Below are 17,447 nucleotides of genomic sequence, written 5' to 3'. Positions count from 1 at the left end.
CCATCTTCTTTAATTTCCATAGTACTAAAAATGAAACCCAGGTTTCCTGTATGCTAGACAACCATGCTAATGCCTGAGCCACATCCCTCTCCTTTAAGGCACTCTTCATAAGTATAAGAAATTTCCTACTCTGTCCATAATTTCCCAAGGTTTTCCTTTTTCTTTGAGTTGATTGTAAATTTACCCCATACGTGCTGTGTATCTGTTGAGCTGTCAACATAAAACGTTTCTCCTTTATTCTAGTTTCATGATAAGTGATTATAGTGATTGGTTTTCAAATAATAGATCTTTACATTTCTAACATAAGCCCTGTTTTGTTATGTCCTTTTCATGTGTTTCTGAATTGGATTTGTAACAATGGATTAATGTATTCATCACTAAGAAAGGCCTGTAATTTTCTTCTCTCGTAATAACCTCATTTTATTTCACTATCAAAGTTATGATATCATGAAATAAGTTGAGGGAATATTCCTTCTTCCATATTCTGTGAGGTTAGTGTTTCTCTATGACAGCCAGTTCTGTGTTTGTTTGTTAGTTTGTTTCCCCTTTTATTATGTTTTTGTATAATTTGGTGATGAAGCCATCTGGGTCTTGAGGTTTCATCATCGGTAAGATTCTAATTAGGCTGTCAAATCATTTAACAGGACTATGAAATTTTGCTAGTTCATTTTGTACTAAGTTTAATAAAAAGTATTTCAGTGTTTGTCTGTTTCACATAAATATTCAAATTGATTGGCATAGTCCTTTATTACCATGTTGGGGGATTGGTTGTGGTGAATGTATGTGTGCATGCATGCATGCCTACACCTACTGTGCCCATTTTTCCTTTTTTGCTCTCTACCTTACTTTTTAAAAATTAGGTAAATAAGTAAATCTTTAGTTTAACTCCGTGTAGTGGCACACATCTTTAATTCTAGCACTCAGGAATCAGAGGCAGGTGAATCTCTGTGAGTTCAAGGTCATCCTGCTCTACATAGTAAGTTTCAAGACACCCAGAGCTACATAGAAAGACCCAGTCTCAAAACAAAGAGACTTACTTTATTTTTTTAAAACATTTATTTTTATTTATATAAATACACTGTAGCTGTCTTTAGACACCCATCAGAAGAGGGCATTAGATCTCATTACAGATGGTTGTGAGCCACCATGTGGTTGCTGGGATTTGAACTCAGGCCATTCAGAAGAGCAGTCAATACTCTTAACCACTGAGCCATCTCTCCAGCCCAACTTGCTTCATTTTTAAATTATGTGTAGGTGCTTGCATTGGGCAGGAGATATGTGCATGTGAGCCATCGAGACCAGAGGTATTAACTCTATGGAGCTGGCATTTCAGGAGGTTGTGAGTCATCCCAACATAGGTACTAGGAACTATACTCAGGTCCTCTGCAAGAACTGTACATACTTTTAGTCACTGAGCTATTTGTGCAGCCCTCTCCAACTTACTTTTTGAGACAGGTTTCGCTGAGTCTGGAGTTTTACTATTTCACCTAGACTGACTTGCCAGTAAGCACCCTGTCCGTGCATACCCCCATAATGCTGAGCTCCAGACAAATGCTGCCATGCCCCTCTTTTCTCTTTTTAGGCAAACTGGAGGGAGGAAAGAGGAGAGGAGAAATGATGTAATCATATTTAAATTTCAAAAATTAATAACCCACTCATCCCTGAGGCCAGCCTGTGAGCTGGCCCCTTGGGCTTAAGAGTGGGAGAAGTGGCTCCACCCTTTGCCCACTGCAGCACTCAGGAAAGCAGGACGCCCTGCCTCTCACCTGGGCAATGTAGGAGAGTTGGTGGGCTGACCAGTTCAGCTTCCATCCACGCCCTGATTCAGGGCTCTGAGTTGTCCATTCCAGCACCAACCCATTTAAGAACTGCTGGAATGTGAAGAGGCTGGTCCTGTAGATCCAAAGCTACAGGATCTCCATAACATAGAGCAGCAACACTTGAAATGAGCCCAGATAAGGATCCAGTACTGAAAATGTAGCAAAAGCCAGAAGCCTGGATCCAAACCAAGGATTTATTGCAATGAACATTTGCAAGTAAAGCTGTATGGGCAAAAGGGTGTACTGTGTGACATACTGAAGCTTCCACAGTGAGTTGACTTTTTTGGTTGGTTGGTTGGGGGTTTTTATATTTTTTTATTATTTAATTTTTTTGTTTTATTTCAGTAGGGAGAGATTGCAGTGGTGGAAGGCAGATATAAAGAGACTGGGAGGGGGCTGGTGAGATGGCTCAGCGGGTAAGAGCACATACTGCTCTTCTGAAGCTCCCGAGTTCGGATCCCAGCAACCACATGGTAGCTCACAACCACCCGTAATGAGATCGGACACCCTCTTCTGGAGCATCTGAAGACAGCTACAGTGAATTATGCTGGAGCGAGCGGGCCGGAGCAAGCAGGGCTAGAGCGAACTGGGCTGGCAGAGGTCCTGAGTTCAATTCCTATCAGCCACACACATGATAGCTCACGGCCATCTGTACAGCTACAGTGTACTCATACCCATAAAATAATTTTAAAAAAAAAGAGAGAGAGACTGGGAGATGAGTGGGATTGGGGTGCATGGTATGAAATTCACAAAGAATCAATAAAAGTTTTAAAACTTTTAATAAAAGCATTTAAGGTATGTGTAGCAGTCTACGGACAATTTGTGGGAGTAGGTTCTCTCTACTATGTGTATCCTGGCAATGGAACTAGATCATCATGCTTGGCAGGTGCCTTTATCTAATGAGCTAGCCATCTTGCTAACTCTAGTTTTTCATGAGTAACTGAGCTACATCCCCAATCTTCATTTTTTATTTTAATTTTTTCTGGCTCATTTTTATCAGAATTTCATTATTCTCTTCAAAGAGATAGCTTGTATCTTGTATTGTAAGTTTTGTGTTTTGTTTATTCTTACTCTATTTCCAGGTCCTTTCTTTGGTTGCTCTTTGCTGCTCTTCTCCAGTGTAATTTGAAATATGTATTTCAAGGTGGAATATCTCTCCCTAAGCATCAATTTGTCTACATTCAAAACTGTACTTTTCATTATTGGTCAGCCCAGGCTTGGTGTGATGCTACACGCCTGCCATCCCAGTCCTTGTGTGGCTCAGAGAGATTGGAAGATACTGAGTTTGAGGCATGCCTGAGCCTTGAATTAAGATCCTGTTCCAAAAATTCCCAAACTAGCCAAACAGACAATCAGTTCAGACTACTGTAAATTTTATCCTTATTTCTTTCCTTCTCCTTTTTTTGTTTTTATCCATGAATTGTTTATCTAGTTTGTTTTTCTTTTTTTTTTCTTTTGAGATAGGTATAGCTGGTCTTTGCTACTTTGTGGGTTCTTCTTTCTTCTACCTTTTTCTACTCCTTTTCTTCCACCCTTTCAACTCCCCAGCACTAGATAAGAGGAAGAAAGAATAGAGAGGAAAGGAAAAAGATCCTTGAATAAAGTCAGGGGTGGGAAAATGGATGACATTGTTAAACTACTCCTCCTAATTAGGTGCATCAATTTCCTTGAGACAAGTTTGATCTTCTGCATCAGGATATCTAAATTCTTCTTCTTGTTTCTTCTTTGTATATGACTTCTTAACATACCTCAACTAACAACCCACTCCACCTCTCCGGGCCCTAGCATTTATATACCCTTTAAAAACTCCCCAGAATTCCAAATGTCACACAGTATCAGAAACTATGTGCAGCTGGCAAAATCACACCTCTGCTAGAGCACGAGGCTGCTATGGACAGTCTAAAGCAGCACCATATTCTACATCTGGGATTAAAATGAAAACATTCTTATATCTGTGGGGTTTTTTAACCAAAATATCAAAATTGTCACTATAGACAGTCCCTTACTGTGTAGCCCTGACTAGTTTGGAACTCACTATGTAGACTAAGGTAGCTTCATACTGATAGCAATCCACCCTCCTTTCTCATATATCAGCTTTTATATTATGTCCTGTTTCATAGATTTCATCATTAAATTTCTTTCCAGATTTCACTACTATGGGGTTAACTATTCCCTTTGAAATTAATGTGTGTTTTATGATGAAGTCAACTCACTATGAGTCTTCCATATAATCTTAAATGTTGCTTCACAGCTTCACATTTTCTTCTTTTTTATGGTTTTTTGAAACAGAGTTTCTCTATGCAGTTCTGGCTGTCCTAGTATTCATTCTGTAGACCAAGTTGGTCTCAAATTCAGAGATCTACCTTTGCCTCTGTCTCCCAAGGGCTGGGACCAATGGCATTCACTGCCAGGCCCAGCAACAGCATCCTATTTCATTTGCATTAGAGTCTGTTGTTATCCTGGTTTGATGCTGAAATCATCCCATTTGCCAATAGAATTTTTCCTTCAGACTGGATAGCTGTCCTCTAGGCGTGTTGACACTTTTTAAAGCATTTTTGCATAAGACTTTCCAGATCATCATGTACTTTCTAGGCCTCATTGCTTTATTTAGCCAGTTGCAGTTCTCCAAGGAGCTCAGGCTTTCCCTCCTCCCTCACAGTTGTCCTTCCTCATGCACATTCTTCTCTAGCATCACCTATAAGCTGTCCCTTTTTACACTGCACAAGCATGCAGGCTTGGATGTCCACTTAGTGGCTATAGACTAAAGTATCTAGGAAAGAGAAGCCATTTCTATATTTCTTAAGTTTTACTTCAACAGCTCTCTGTCTCTGTGTTTCTGTCTCTCTTTATAGTTTTAGTATATGCCTCTATGTGTTAGAAATTTTGTCTTTTTTATACTCTTTACCTTACCTTTTTTAGGGTGTGGTGTGTACCTATGGTGTGTGTGAGTGGGTGTGTGTGTGTGTGTGTGTGTGTGTGTGAGAGAGAGAGAGAGAGAGAGAGAGAGAGAGAGAGAGAGAGAGAGAGAGAGTGTGTGTGTGTGTGTATGTGTGTGTTGTGTGCTGGAACATACTGTGTGATTAGTGTCATTTGTCAGTTGCTGTCCACCTTGATATTTTAAATAGGATCATTCACTGGAACTTAGAGCTAGCTAACTCAGCTAGACTGGCTGGCCAGCAGTCCCTAGGAGTCTGCCTGCCTCTTACTTCTCATCTCTGAATCATAAGTATGTGCCACCATACCCAGCTTTTTGTGTGGGTACTGGAATCATGCTCTGGTCCATGTGCTTTTGTGGCAGGCACTTTACCTGCTGGGATATTGCCTCAGTCCCTACCTTTACCTTAATGGAAATGCAAGTCAGCTGTCGGGTAAATGCAGGGGATTTGTATTCTGTGAAATACTTCCCTGGCTTACTCTTTGGAATCATTAAATTGTTTGGGGGTTTTAATTGTTACAATAATAGAATATGGAGAAGATGTGAAGGATTAAGGAATTAAAATAGGCAAATAGGTAAAAGGGTCAATATTTCAGATTATTAGTCAGATCATATGCCTGCAATAGAATAGGAATTCAAATTATAGTTATTAGATGAAAGAATGTTAAAAATGGCTTTGGATATTTTTCCATCAATTCTAACCACTATCAGTGTGAGATCATTTATTTTCCAACCCCATCTTACACATTTTTATTATTTGAGTAATCAAAAGAATTCTATATTTGCCTTGGGGAAAAAATGCCATCAGATACTATAACTAAGATCTGCCTTCACCAAGAGTAAATTATTCATCAATTGAGTAAATGAGTATATGTTTTTTTACAGGACTGAATTTACTCTTAAAGAAACCATGTCCTCTGGAGGTGCTGAAGATGACATCCCACAGGGAGAGAGGAAGACAGTTACAGATTTCTGTTATCTTTTGGATAAATCCAAGCAACTGTTCAATGGCTTAAGGTTAGTAGTTAAACTTTTTTCTAGTTCTGTATTTGCCCTGTCTAGTTTTTGGTAGATTTCTGAAAGTTATACATAGAATCATATATAACACTTAAATATTTTATATACACATATGGGTGTGTGTGTGTGTGTGTGTGTGTGTGTGTGTGTGTGTGTGTGTGTATGTGTATGTGTTTAGATATGGATGAATAGATGGATGGATGGATTAGAAATAATTGGCTGCTAGGTGAGCTCATACCTGTAATTTCAGTACTAGAGAGGCTAAAGTTTGAGAATCACAGTAAGTGAGAGCTACAGAATGGCCAGTTCAGCCTGACCTAAAGTAAGACCCTACCTCAAAAACAAGACAAAGGAATAATAGAAAGTGACTATAGGCTTTTTTTAACAGAAAAGAGAATGGTTTTATTTATTTATTTTTAATTTATTTGTTATTATATGTAAGTGCACTTTAGCTGTCTTCAGACACAAAAGAAGAGGGCATCAGATCTCATTAGGGATGGTTGTGAGCCACCACGTGGTTGCTGGGATTTGAACTCAGGACCTTTGGAAGAGCAGTCAGTGCTCTTAACCGCTAAGCCATATCTCCAGTCCCCAAGAGTGGTTTTATTATTTAACAGTTGCTTATTATTCCATATCTGTATGTAGAAACTGTCTTTATCATTATCATTATTGTTATTATTTTAATATGTATGGTACTTTGCATGTTTGCCTATGCATCATTTGCATGTTTGGTGCCACCAGAAGAGGGTATCAGATCCTCTGGAACTAAAGTGACAAGTGGTTGTGAGCTGCCATGTAAGCTTTCTGTGGGTTCTGGGGATCAAACTCAGATTGCCCGGTTTGTGTGGCAAGCACTTTTATCCACTGAATCATCTTGTTGTCTTTAGGAAGTTTTTTGATTGTTTTCTTCCTTCTGTATTTGTGTTGATTTAAATGGAAAACAAAATCACAATGCGTACACATCACATGAAATCCACTGGTAGTTGGAACCAGTACCCAGCTAGGGGAAGAGGCGAGTGGCATCTAGGTGCAATGGTGTCAACTCCTAACACTGGCTCCCCAAATTTTCCTTCCTCTTGTGTTGCTCATCTTTGCTAGGTTTCATTGTGTTTTCTCTTTCTTCAGTTGGTGAAGAGAGCTTTTCATGTTTCTCTGAGGGGAGGGGTACGAGGATGGCACAGTGCTGGAAATGCAACCCAGTCCTCCATGCATAGTGGTTATTTGCTGTACCACTGAACAATAACCCCAGCTGCAGTGTGGTTTTAGATTCAAATTAAAGATTTTTTATTATTTTTTTAAACTCTGTATATATGTGTGGATTTGTGAATGCAAGTTCAGATGTCCTAGGAGGCCAGAAATACCGGATTCCCCTGGAACTGGAATTACAGGCAGGTATGAGCTACCCAATATGGGTGCTAGGAAATGAGGTCAGGTCCTCTACAAAAGCACTTTATCCTCTTAAATGCTGAGCCATCTTAACAGCCCAAGTATGTTTTTCTTTAAAAACAAAACAAACATATATGATCTGAACTCAGAATAAAGATAGAGAAACTCCCTGGTACTCTATGTTATGGGATTTTTTTAATCCTTTAGAAACAGAGTACCTATCAGTGCATGAAAGGCTTCAAGGTTTTTCATTTTGAGTCCTACATGGTAAGTCTTAAGGAATTCTTTCTTTCCATCAATATATTGGGATGTTCATTTGAATTGTCAGAGCCTTTTGTTTCTCCAGCTGTAATTATCTTAACAGAGTGTTTTTCTGGATAGAAATTTCCTATTTGGAATTTGTGCATAGTAATTAGCTTTTCTTTCCATTCTGTGTAAGAAAACACTCCAGAGAGTAAGAAATTGGTAAAGTGAATAGTGATTTGCTTATGATAGTGCTAATGTGTAGTTACTGTAGTCATGAAGTGAGAATAATGTTTTTCAAAAGATTTGAATACGTTCAGAGAATGATCAAAAACTCAAGTGCTTACCAGGTTCTGGTTGCCATGGCAACTAAAACTGAAAGTAGAATGTAATACTTGGATTATTCCAGGCAGCAGTTTAGAACTGGGTTTGAGGAGCAGCTGTGTCTCCGACTGATAGTGATATCTTGAAAAAGTGGAAGCCTCTGCATCCCTAGCTATATCACTCTAGAGGAGTGGATACATAATGCTGAAACAAGCCTTGAAGTAGGATGGGGCTATGGATACCTACCAAAGTGAACATAATTATAGAAATTAAATAAATATACTCCTGATGCTTACAAAGGGAGGAATTATCTGTACTGCTTTCACTATAGGCTTGTCTTTGTGATGTCCTTGTTATGAGAGAGAGCGAGGGATGGGGGAGGGAGTGGAGGGAGGGGGAGGGGGAGAGGGAGAGGAGAACGAGAACTGAGAAATGAAGTTTGTTCCAGTTGTCCCTTCTCTCCCTTTTCTCTACCCTCTTTCTTCTTTCCTTCCTTCTTTCCTTTCTTTTTCTTTTCAAGATAGGGTTTCTCTGTATAGTCCTGGCTGTCCTAGAACTCACTCTGTAGACCAGGCTGGCCTTGAACTCAGAGATCTGCCTGCCTCTGCTTTCCCCGTACTGGGATTTTAAACATGGGAGCCACCACCACCAAGCTCCTCTTTCTTAATATTCTCCCAGAGGCCAGTTCTGCAAATTAATAGTTATTACAGAAATAACACCATCTGTGCATGCTTGTACTCCATGTTTTCATTTCATGTGGCTTACCACTTTGTAGAGTCAAGTATGCATTTGGCATAGACAGGCACTGCATTGGGTATCTTGGGTTCATGGTCTAGAAAAGCATTGACATAGAAATTTAATGTGAGCTGGGCATGGACAAAGATGTAATCTCAGCAACTGGGAGGCAGAGGCAGGGAAGATCACCACAAATTCCAGGCTAGCTAGAACCACACAATCAGATCAGCAGAAAAAAAAATAATAAAGAAAATGTGAGCTTTAAATGTAATTGTATATTCCAACTACCTTTTTTAAAGTAAAAAGAAACATTAGTGTGTTATTTGTTTCAGTGTGTCAATAATTCTGTTTTAGCATATTATCTGTATAGAACTTACCAAGACATTTGTATCCCTTTTTATATGAGGTCCTTGGATTCAGTGACTTTTTTTATACTGGCTTGCATCTCAATTCAGATTAGACTAGAAATTCTCATTTCTAGGACTCTTGTTTGGCTTTGTGGCTCATGGCTCAGGCCAAACCGTACCCAGTTAAGGCTTCTGTTCTCACAGTGGCCCTCACTGCTCCCTGGTTAATCAGTATTGGCTATTCTGGGTCCATATCTTTGATGGTCCATTATGTGTCTTCTTTTGGTTTCTCACATCCCCTCTATAGATACTGACAGCATACAAGGCATTTGGCTGTTGGCAGTTTGTCACCAACCACCTGCATTTTGGAAATTGTCAGGTTTTTTTAATCATTTGTTAAATTCTTTTTTGAGGATTGCCAGAACAAAGTACAGTAGACTGGATGCTTAAGCAGCGGATATGTATTGTCTCCCAGTTAATAGAGGCTGCACGTTCAAGCATGGGACATTGCCAGGTTTGATTTCCTCTGAGGACTATGTTCTCTCTTGTGTGTCCTCATAAAGCATCATTATGTGAGAACCCTGGGTTCTCTGTATGCTCAGATCTCACGACACAAATCTACTGTTTTGAGCCCCAAAGTAAATATCAATGAAAAATGTTTTCTGCAGGTTTTTTTTTTTTTAATTTGTTCTCTTGTTTAATCATTCTGTTTTGGAGAGATTCTGAGTAAATTCAAAGCTTCTGAAAAATCTAGCAATTTAAATGTCATATTCGATAATAGAGCAGATTGGTCTGTTCTCATCAGTTATTTTTAACTCTCCAAGGTCAGATAAGACAGATCTTAGATCTTAACATGTCCAGCTGAGTACAGAGCAAGAGCTGTTTTGTTTTGTTTTGTTTTGTTTTTCAAGACAAGGTTTCTCTGTGTGCCCCTGGCTTCCTTGCAACTCCCTCTGGAAACCAGGCTGGACTTGAACTGAGAAATCCACTGACCTCTGCCTCCCAAATGCTGGAATTAAAGGCATGTACCACCACCACCTGGCTTAAAATACCTTCGTAAAACTCCCTCTGCTTCAAGACAAAATGCTATGATTCTTGTTAATGTAAGAAAATCTAGGGTCGTGGTTATAGATCAGTGGTAGACCATTTGCTTAGTATGAGTAATGTCTGCATTAATCTCAGTACTAAGAAGATAAAAGAAATCTAGATTGTTATCTTAAATGCTAGAAAAAAGAGAATATTGAATTAGGAGTTAGAAGGTGGTTGAATTTGAGTCCTAGTGTACTGGCCACAATTCCCAAGCAACTTTATACACACACACGACCCTAAGCATTTAAAGTAAATGAGAAGCCAGTAAAAGACATTGTAAAAACAGAAGAATTGGAAGTGGTGAGGAATTAAAGAACAGTGTCATACCATAAAAGACTTGTATGAGAAGGACTGAAGAGTAGGCATTAGTGATCATAGCTCATTCAAGTAAGTGAAGAAGGTAGATTTATAGTGTCTTAGTTAAGTTTCCATTGCTGCGAACAGACACCATGACCAAGGCAACTCTTATAAGCACAACATTTAATTGGGGCTGGCTTACAGGTTCAGACGTTCATCAAGGTAGGAACATGACAGTGTCTAGGCAAGCATGGTGCAGGAGGAGCTGAGAGTTCTATATCTTCATCTGGAGGCTGCTAGAAGACCAGCTTTCACATGGTTAAGAAGAGGGTCTCATTACCCACACTCACAGTGACACACTTCCTCCAACAAGGCCATACTTCTTAATAGTGCCACTCCTCAGCCAAGCATATTCAAACCACCACATATAGAAACTTGAAACTTCCAGAGTTTTGACAACTTAGCTGCACACTGACTACACCTGCAAGGTTTAAGTTAATCATTTAGTCTGTCTCCCAGCCTCCTCCTGATAGATACCTGCTAACAGCACTGAGGGTTTAAAGAGAGGTTGGTGTCACAACAGTACATTCCTTAAAACATCAGAAAAAGAATGAACTTACAGCATCAGTGCCTTTGCAAAATGAAATGCAAGGTCATTTAACTTATGGGATAATTTACAGAGCCACATTTAACTTGATTCCATGAGTCATTAATTTCCTATCTCTTTTAACAGCAATAATAATCAGATGATGCATTTAGAGTCAAGCTCTGCATATTAAAAGAATTTGTCTAAGGCTCACTATCAAATATAATATTTAATTTTAGATTCTAAGCATTTATAGTAGTTTAAATGTTAGCTCTAGGATATATGTCATTAGGGAAAAGGTGATATAGAAAAAATTTAACCTTGTTTTGCAAAAGAAACAGTTTTTGGTTGAATTTTTTTTCTGTTTATGGGGGAAAGGGTACTGCACACGAGCCATGTCATTTATGAGAAGGTCAAAGGACAACTTTTGGGAGTTGGTTCTCTTCTACCTTGTGGATCTTGCAGATCAAACGCAGGACATCAGCCTTGGCAACAGGCTCCTTTGCTAATCCACCTTGCCAGCTGCAGAGTGGCTGGTCCTTTAGACTGGAATGATAAATGCCCTGAATTCTTTTGAAGTAATTAAATATTAAAAATATATAGCTAACATTTTTCATTGATCTAAATGTACTATCATTTACTGACAGATCTTATTTAGTGATTTTCTTAGTGCTACTAGAAAATCAGTTACTTTTACTTCAGTTACTAATTTTATTCTGATAACCCCAAGATTAAGCACAAAAAATTCATCTTTAAAACACTGTTTTATACAATAAAGAAAGGAGAAGTATAACTTTTATCATCATCATTCTGTATGTCTGTGACATATATGTGGATATACATGCCATGAAGCTCATGTGGAAGTCAGAAAGCAACCTTGTGGAGTCTGTTTCTCTTCTTCCATCTTTATACAGGTTCTGGAAATTGAACTCAGGCTTAAACAGCTAACACTTTAACCACTGAGCCAGCTCACCAGCCCTCATCTTCTTTAAGCAACAAAACAAATATTACAGGAAAACAATCCAAAAAAAATGAAATGTTAAATGGTGAGGCTATGAGGTTGTTTGGTTGTTTGGATTTGTTTATTTCATCTTATACATTTTTTTAATGAGGATTAATCTTCAGAAACATTTTGAATATGTTTTTTTAATTGTGTTTGTGTTGGGGGAGGGATGTTTTTTATTTACATAGGCAAGATCTTCCTACATGTAACTTAGAATGGCCTCAAACTCAGGATCTCCCTGCTTAGATCTTTTGCATGCTAGAATGACAGACATGTAACACATGCCTGACTTAAATGTGTTTTTTATAGCTAAGTGTCTGAAATTGAATCTTTCAGTCCTGAAATTCCTTGAATTTGTAGATTTTTCTCTATTTCAACTACTTATAGACTGTCTGCCTTTCTTTCTGTCTGTCTGTCTGTCTATCTATCTATCTATCTATCTATCTATCTATTAGCAGCATTTACCCTTTTCTTACAACATTTTGTTAAAGTACAACCAACTGATACAACCCAGGGCTGGCTAATAACGTTTTGCCTTCTTTGTGTAAACCCCCTAGTCTGTCACCCTGCCTACATTCCAGATCACTGCAAGCAGTTTTGCCCTCCCACCAATGGCCTCATTTCCAGTCCTTAGTAATAGTTACCTGCTCCTGAGGCCAATGCCAGGGTCTTTCATGACAATAACCTGCCCTCAACACCAGTTGTTTTGTTTGTTTGTTTCTTTTGTTTTTTCAAGACAGGATTTCTCTGTGTAGCCCTGGCTGTCCAGGAACTCACTCTGTAGACCAGGTGGCCTCAAACTCAGAAATCCGCCTGCCTCTACCTCCCAAGTGCTGGGATTAAAGGCGTGTGCCACCACTGCCCAAGTCAACACCAGTTGTTAACTAGCTTTTTTTTTTTACATACTGCTGCTATAACAAATAATTCCAAATTTTCATACCTTACTAAAATGGAGATTTATTTCTAACTCTCCAGTTACCTGTTAAGCTGTCTGTAACCCTCTGAATTCATTTGGTATCTTCTCTGTATTATAGGTTATAGTCAGTTTTAGATCAGATGCTGAAGGGAAAGTGGAATAACTTAAAATTATATGCATTGCCTTAAACAAGTTGACATGGTTAGGCCCAATATTTATGCAGTAAGTAGTGAATATTCGTTTATCTAAGGCAGTTGTCACAGGTCATCAGGCTTAAGGACATGGGGTATGTATTTCTCTTCTAAGAAAGGGATAGACTAGCATAACCACACACCCACTTCTAGTTATGGCTGTGTTCCCTAAAGCAGCGTTTTCAGATTGCTGTATTCATAGCTGAAGATAAATGTTGGAAATTAGCAGTAGCTAAGTGAGTATATCACCTGCCAGTGAAGAAATGATTTGTCCTGAGGGGAGAGACATGTTCAGAGGACACTAAGATAAACTTCAGTTTAGTATGAGACAGGGAAAATGTGTTCTGGTCTCTGGAATTATTTTTCCTTCAAAAATTAGAACTTCATTTAACAGAGAAATTCTTTAAGGTAAGTACTTCTTATATGATTTATATCATCACAAGATATAATTTCTGAAAATTTAAAGTCAACGCCCACTTCACTTTTCAGAGATTTGCCTCAGTATGGACAGAAGCAGTGGCAGTCCTACTTCGGAAGAACTTTTGATGTTTACACCAAACTTTGGAAATTCCAGCAGCAGCATCGGTAAATACTTTTCATAGCTAAAAGGCAGTAAAGGGATATTGTATAATTGTATGCTAGCTATAGTTCAGACTGGACAAATTAACTGTTTTGTCTTGTTCTTTATTTTTGTTTACATATTAGTGGGAGGAGCGTATGAGTTTTATGAGGTGTTGTTGTGAGGTCTGCTTAGCTCCAATAACAACTCACAATGTCAGGTCAATGTCAGTGTAGATGACAAAAGTTTATTGTACTCAGGCAACTACTGATTGATCAGGGCACAGAACAGATTTGGGAACTAAACAGCAACCGGCCGACATCCCCACCCCAACCCAGGGCCAGAATGTTGCAGAACTTTTAATCTTCAAAACCACAAGCATCTGTGTCAAGTAATAGTTATATGTTCCCACCAATCAGGATTTAGGGATAGGGGACTTACTTAGAACATGTCTCTGCGGTAAACTCACTCTGTTCCCATTGGTTGTGTTATTCAATTGTGACAAGGCAACTTGCTTAGCATTCATATCTCAACTTGCCAACCAAGATGTCAGTTATCCACATACATGTCTCTGCTAAGTAGGATGTCAGTTAACTTGGAAACTTAAACTTCATTTGACCTCTATTCAAAATAGAAGTTTTATTCAAAATGGCTTCAGTTTGGTTGGGGTGGGGGGTGGGGGCTATATGGGTGTGTGTTTAGGTCACAAGGCTACTGGCTGAGTCAAATCCAGATCTTGCTTCCGCTGTGTAGGTTCTAGAGATTTAGTCATCTTGTTGGCTCAGTCTTATTGCTTTTAAAATAATCTGTTTAGTGCTTCCTGATCTTTTGGCTAAGATCAAGTATAAAGTATTATATCTTCATTATTCTTCAAAACAATATTTTGGTGGTTTTTTGTTTTGTTTATTTGTTTGTTTGTTTTCTGTTTAAGATTTTTAATATATTCTCTGATTTTTAATGAATGTTTTGTATGGAATAGTCTATTCCCTCTTTCACATGGGAAGATGATCTGTGGTTTCATTCTAAAATGAGTGTAGTTAATTGCCCATACTGTTTGGGGAGAAAGTTTTACATCATTTTTGGTTTTTGGTTTTTTTGAGACAGGGTTCTCTGTGTAGACCTGGCTCTTCTGGAACTCACTCTGTAGACCAGGCTGGCCTTGAACTAACAGAGATCCAACTGCCTCTGCTTCCCAAATGCTAGAATTAAAGGCATGTGCCACCATGCATGGTTTCAGTGGGCACTTAATAAATAATTTTTTAGCTGGGTGTGGTGGAACACATTTATAATTCTAATGCTTAGGAGGTAGAAATAGAATCAAGAGTTCATGATTATCTCACTTGTCATTCAAGTGTGAGACTGTGATCCCATCTAATGTTGTAATGAGAATTGAAGCAAAGACAGAAGAATCCCTGGCTAACCTGCATGCATGGTAATGACCAAGAATGTGAGAAGCAATAACTGACACTCAGGGCTATCATCTGACTGCCATACTTGAGCTATGACATACATATGTGCACTCACATAATCACATGGTCATGCATACTCATATATACAGATTATATACATATATATGTGTGATGTGTATATATGTATATATATATACACACACACAGACACCTGATGACAAGATGACAAGACACAAATCAGTCAAGAGAAACATTTTTTTAATGTAATTGAATGGTTATAATGAAATCTTATAATTCATAATCTTTGCTAATGAGATGATATTTTATCGTTGAATTTATAGATTTGAAATTTTTTTGAAATTTACATTTTGTTATTTCTGTTTTTTTGTCTCCTGTGTAAACAGACAAGTCTTGGATAATCGGTATGGCTTGAAGCGGTGGCAAATAGGAGAGATTGCTTCCAAGATCGGGCAGCTGTATTACCACTATTAGTAAGTGAATTACATATGGAGAGAAGGAAGTGTTTCTTTGGTTAAAACAGAAAATGTTGGAGGGAAGACAGTGAGCTATAGATGGAATTTTGTTTAGGCTAAATGGATCATGAAATGGCATTATAAAATTTAAGCAGTATTCTTTATGTCAGCTGTTCTCTTCAGTAACTTTATTTGATCAGACCTGAGGAGTTTGATTTTGTTTTTTTATAAGCAATAAATACTAAATAGATTTACCATTCTTAGGACTTCTCAGGTCTTGATGGTGTAGAGACATATAGCATATATGATGTTCATAGTATTCTTTACATACTCATCTTAGTTGGCTATGTTTGAGAAGTTAATTGAGGTAAATTGACAGTTTGTTTGCATCCTTAAAATAGTAACATCTGGGGCTGAAGAGGTGGCTCAGCAGTTAAGAGTACTCACTGCCCCTTCTGAGGTCCTGAGTTCATTCCCAACAACCACATGGTAGCTCACAACCATCTGTAATGGGCTCTAATGCCCTCTTCTGGTGTGTCTGATGATAGCAACATTGTACTCATATACATAAAATAAATAAATAAATCTTTAAAAAAAATTAACATCTGTGTAGTCCCACCTTTCAGTGAAGAAAGTAGATATCTCCTTTTACAAAGCTAAATCTAAGCACAAAGTAACATCAATAACAAAAACTTTAGCCTTTTGTAATTTAAAAGGTAAGAAAAGGAAAACCTACAAAGCCCTTGATTGTACACACCTTTGATCCCAACACTCAGGAGGCAGAACTAAGGGGAATCTCTGTGAGTTCAAGGCCAGCCTGGTCTACATACAGAGTAGTTCAGGACAGTCAGGGCTACACAGAGAAGCCCTGTCTTGAAAAACCAAAGCAAGCCAAACAAAATCCCTCTTCTTGCTAGAAGAAGATCTTAAAAATCCTTTGTTACAGTGCTGTTTGGAGTACTCATCCCTAGAGAAGACATGTGTACCATCCCTCCCAAGCTCCGAGAACAGTAATTATGGAAGTGCAAGTAGAGAGAAGGGCTGAGGAGTACCGATCATTGTAATCATGAGTCCTCTGCAACTACAGATGCCTGCATTGGGTCTTCACTAAAAAGGGATCATTAACAGCCAGGTCTTGATGGAAGAGGAGTCAGGAACTCTACTGATAGATTCAGAGAAAGGTTGTATTTCTGTAGTTGTGTACCCACTGTTGACTTCTCTAGACTCCATAAATAGTCCCAATCCAGTGGTTGCATAAATGGCTCTGGTTAAACTAAATGAAACATAACATCAAAACCATGTCATGAATCTGGGAAAGGGACAGGAAGAATCAAGACTTGATAGGAATGGAAAGATGAGAGAGAGGAGAGAGTAACCAGAAGAGTGGTTGGGTGGGTGTGTATAAAATTTGTCAGGGCACTAAATAAACTTTTTAAAGTAAGTTATTTTTTTAAAGTCTCTTATTAAACTAGAGGTTTTAAACAGACACCATAGCTCATTTGCATCCCTCAAAGAGTAGTATAGTTTAGTAAGGAGGGGGAAAAAAATAAAAAAATGGACCAAAGATCAAGTGACAGTGAGTTAGTCGAGTCCTGGGAGCAGGCATATTGGAGTAGAATGCTGTCACTTGTAGAATGAGAGTGATGTGTACTTTGGTTGGAACAGCAGGGAAGAACTGTATTGCTGCTGTTGTTATCAGACAATTGAAAGGTAGTATGGTCAATACCTTGCTGACTTTCCTGAGTTAAGGCAGTCATTCCCACCCCCCTATGCAGAGTAGAGCAGTCTAGAACAAGTGCTTTTCATGAGCATTACACCCAGTTTGTGTCTTACTTAAAATTTTTTTTCTTATAGTTTACGAACTTCTGAGACCAGCTATCTGAATGAGGCTTTCTCCTTCTACTCTGCAATCAGACAGAGATCATACTATTCTCAAGTCAATAAAGAGGACAGGTATGTGTCAGCTTTTTTTTTTTCCAGAAAGATGACAAGACATTCAGCATTTTAGTTCATATAGAAATGAACTAAACATGCATATATTTCCTTTTATTACTCTGTGTGTGTGTGTGTGTGTGTGTGTGTGTGTGTGTGTGTGTGTGTGTGTGTGTGTGTGTGTG

General features: G+C 38.5%; 1 protein-coding gene across 5 annotated transcripts in view; it reads left to right on the top strand.

Annotated features, from left to right (window-relative positions):
• Window positions 1–17,447, top strand: part of Scai (suppressor of cancer cell invasion) — a 107,319-nt gene that overhangs the window by 46,064 nt on the left and 43,808 nt on the right. For all 5 annotated transcript variants that reach the window (XM_031370133.1, XM_031370134.1, XM_031370135.1 and 2 more), the window contains 4 exons: window positions 5,641–5,772; window positions 13,379–13,474; window positions 15,262–15,348; window positions 17,185–17,283. In XM_031370133.1, coding sequence (XP_031225993.1) covers window positions 5,641–5,772; window positions 13,379–13,474; window positions 15,262–15,348; window positions 17,185–17,283 — 414 coding nt within the window. The remainder of the gene's footprint in view (window positions 1–5,640; window positions 5,773–13,378; window positions 13,475–15,261; window positions 15,349–17,184; window positions 17,284–17,447) is intronic.

This window comes from Mastomys coucha, unplaced genomic scaffold (genome assembly GCF_008632895.1).
Source record: "Mastomys coucha isolate ucsf_1 unplaced genomic scaffold, UCSF_Mcou_1 pScaffold15, whole genome shotgun sequence".
In the NCBI taxonomy this organism is placed as follows: domain Eukaryota; kingdom Metazoa; phylum Chordata; class Mammalia; order Rodentia; family Muridae; genus Mastomys; species Mastomys coucha.
Note: the sequence above shows the minus strand (reverse complement) of the source record. Positions and strands in the feature narration are given on the sequence as shown.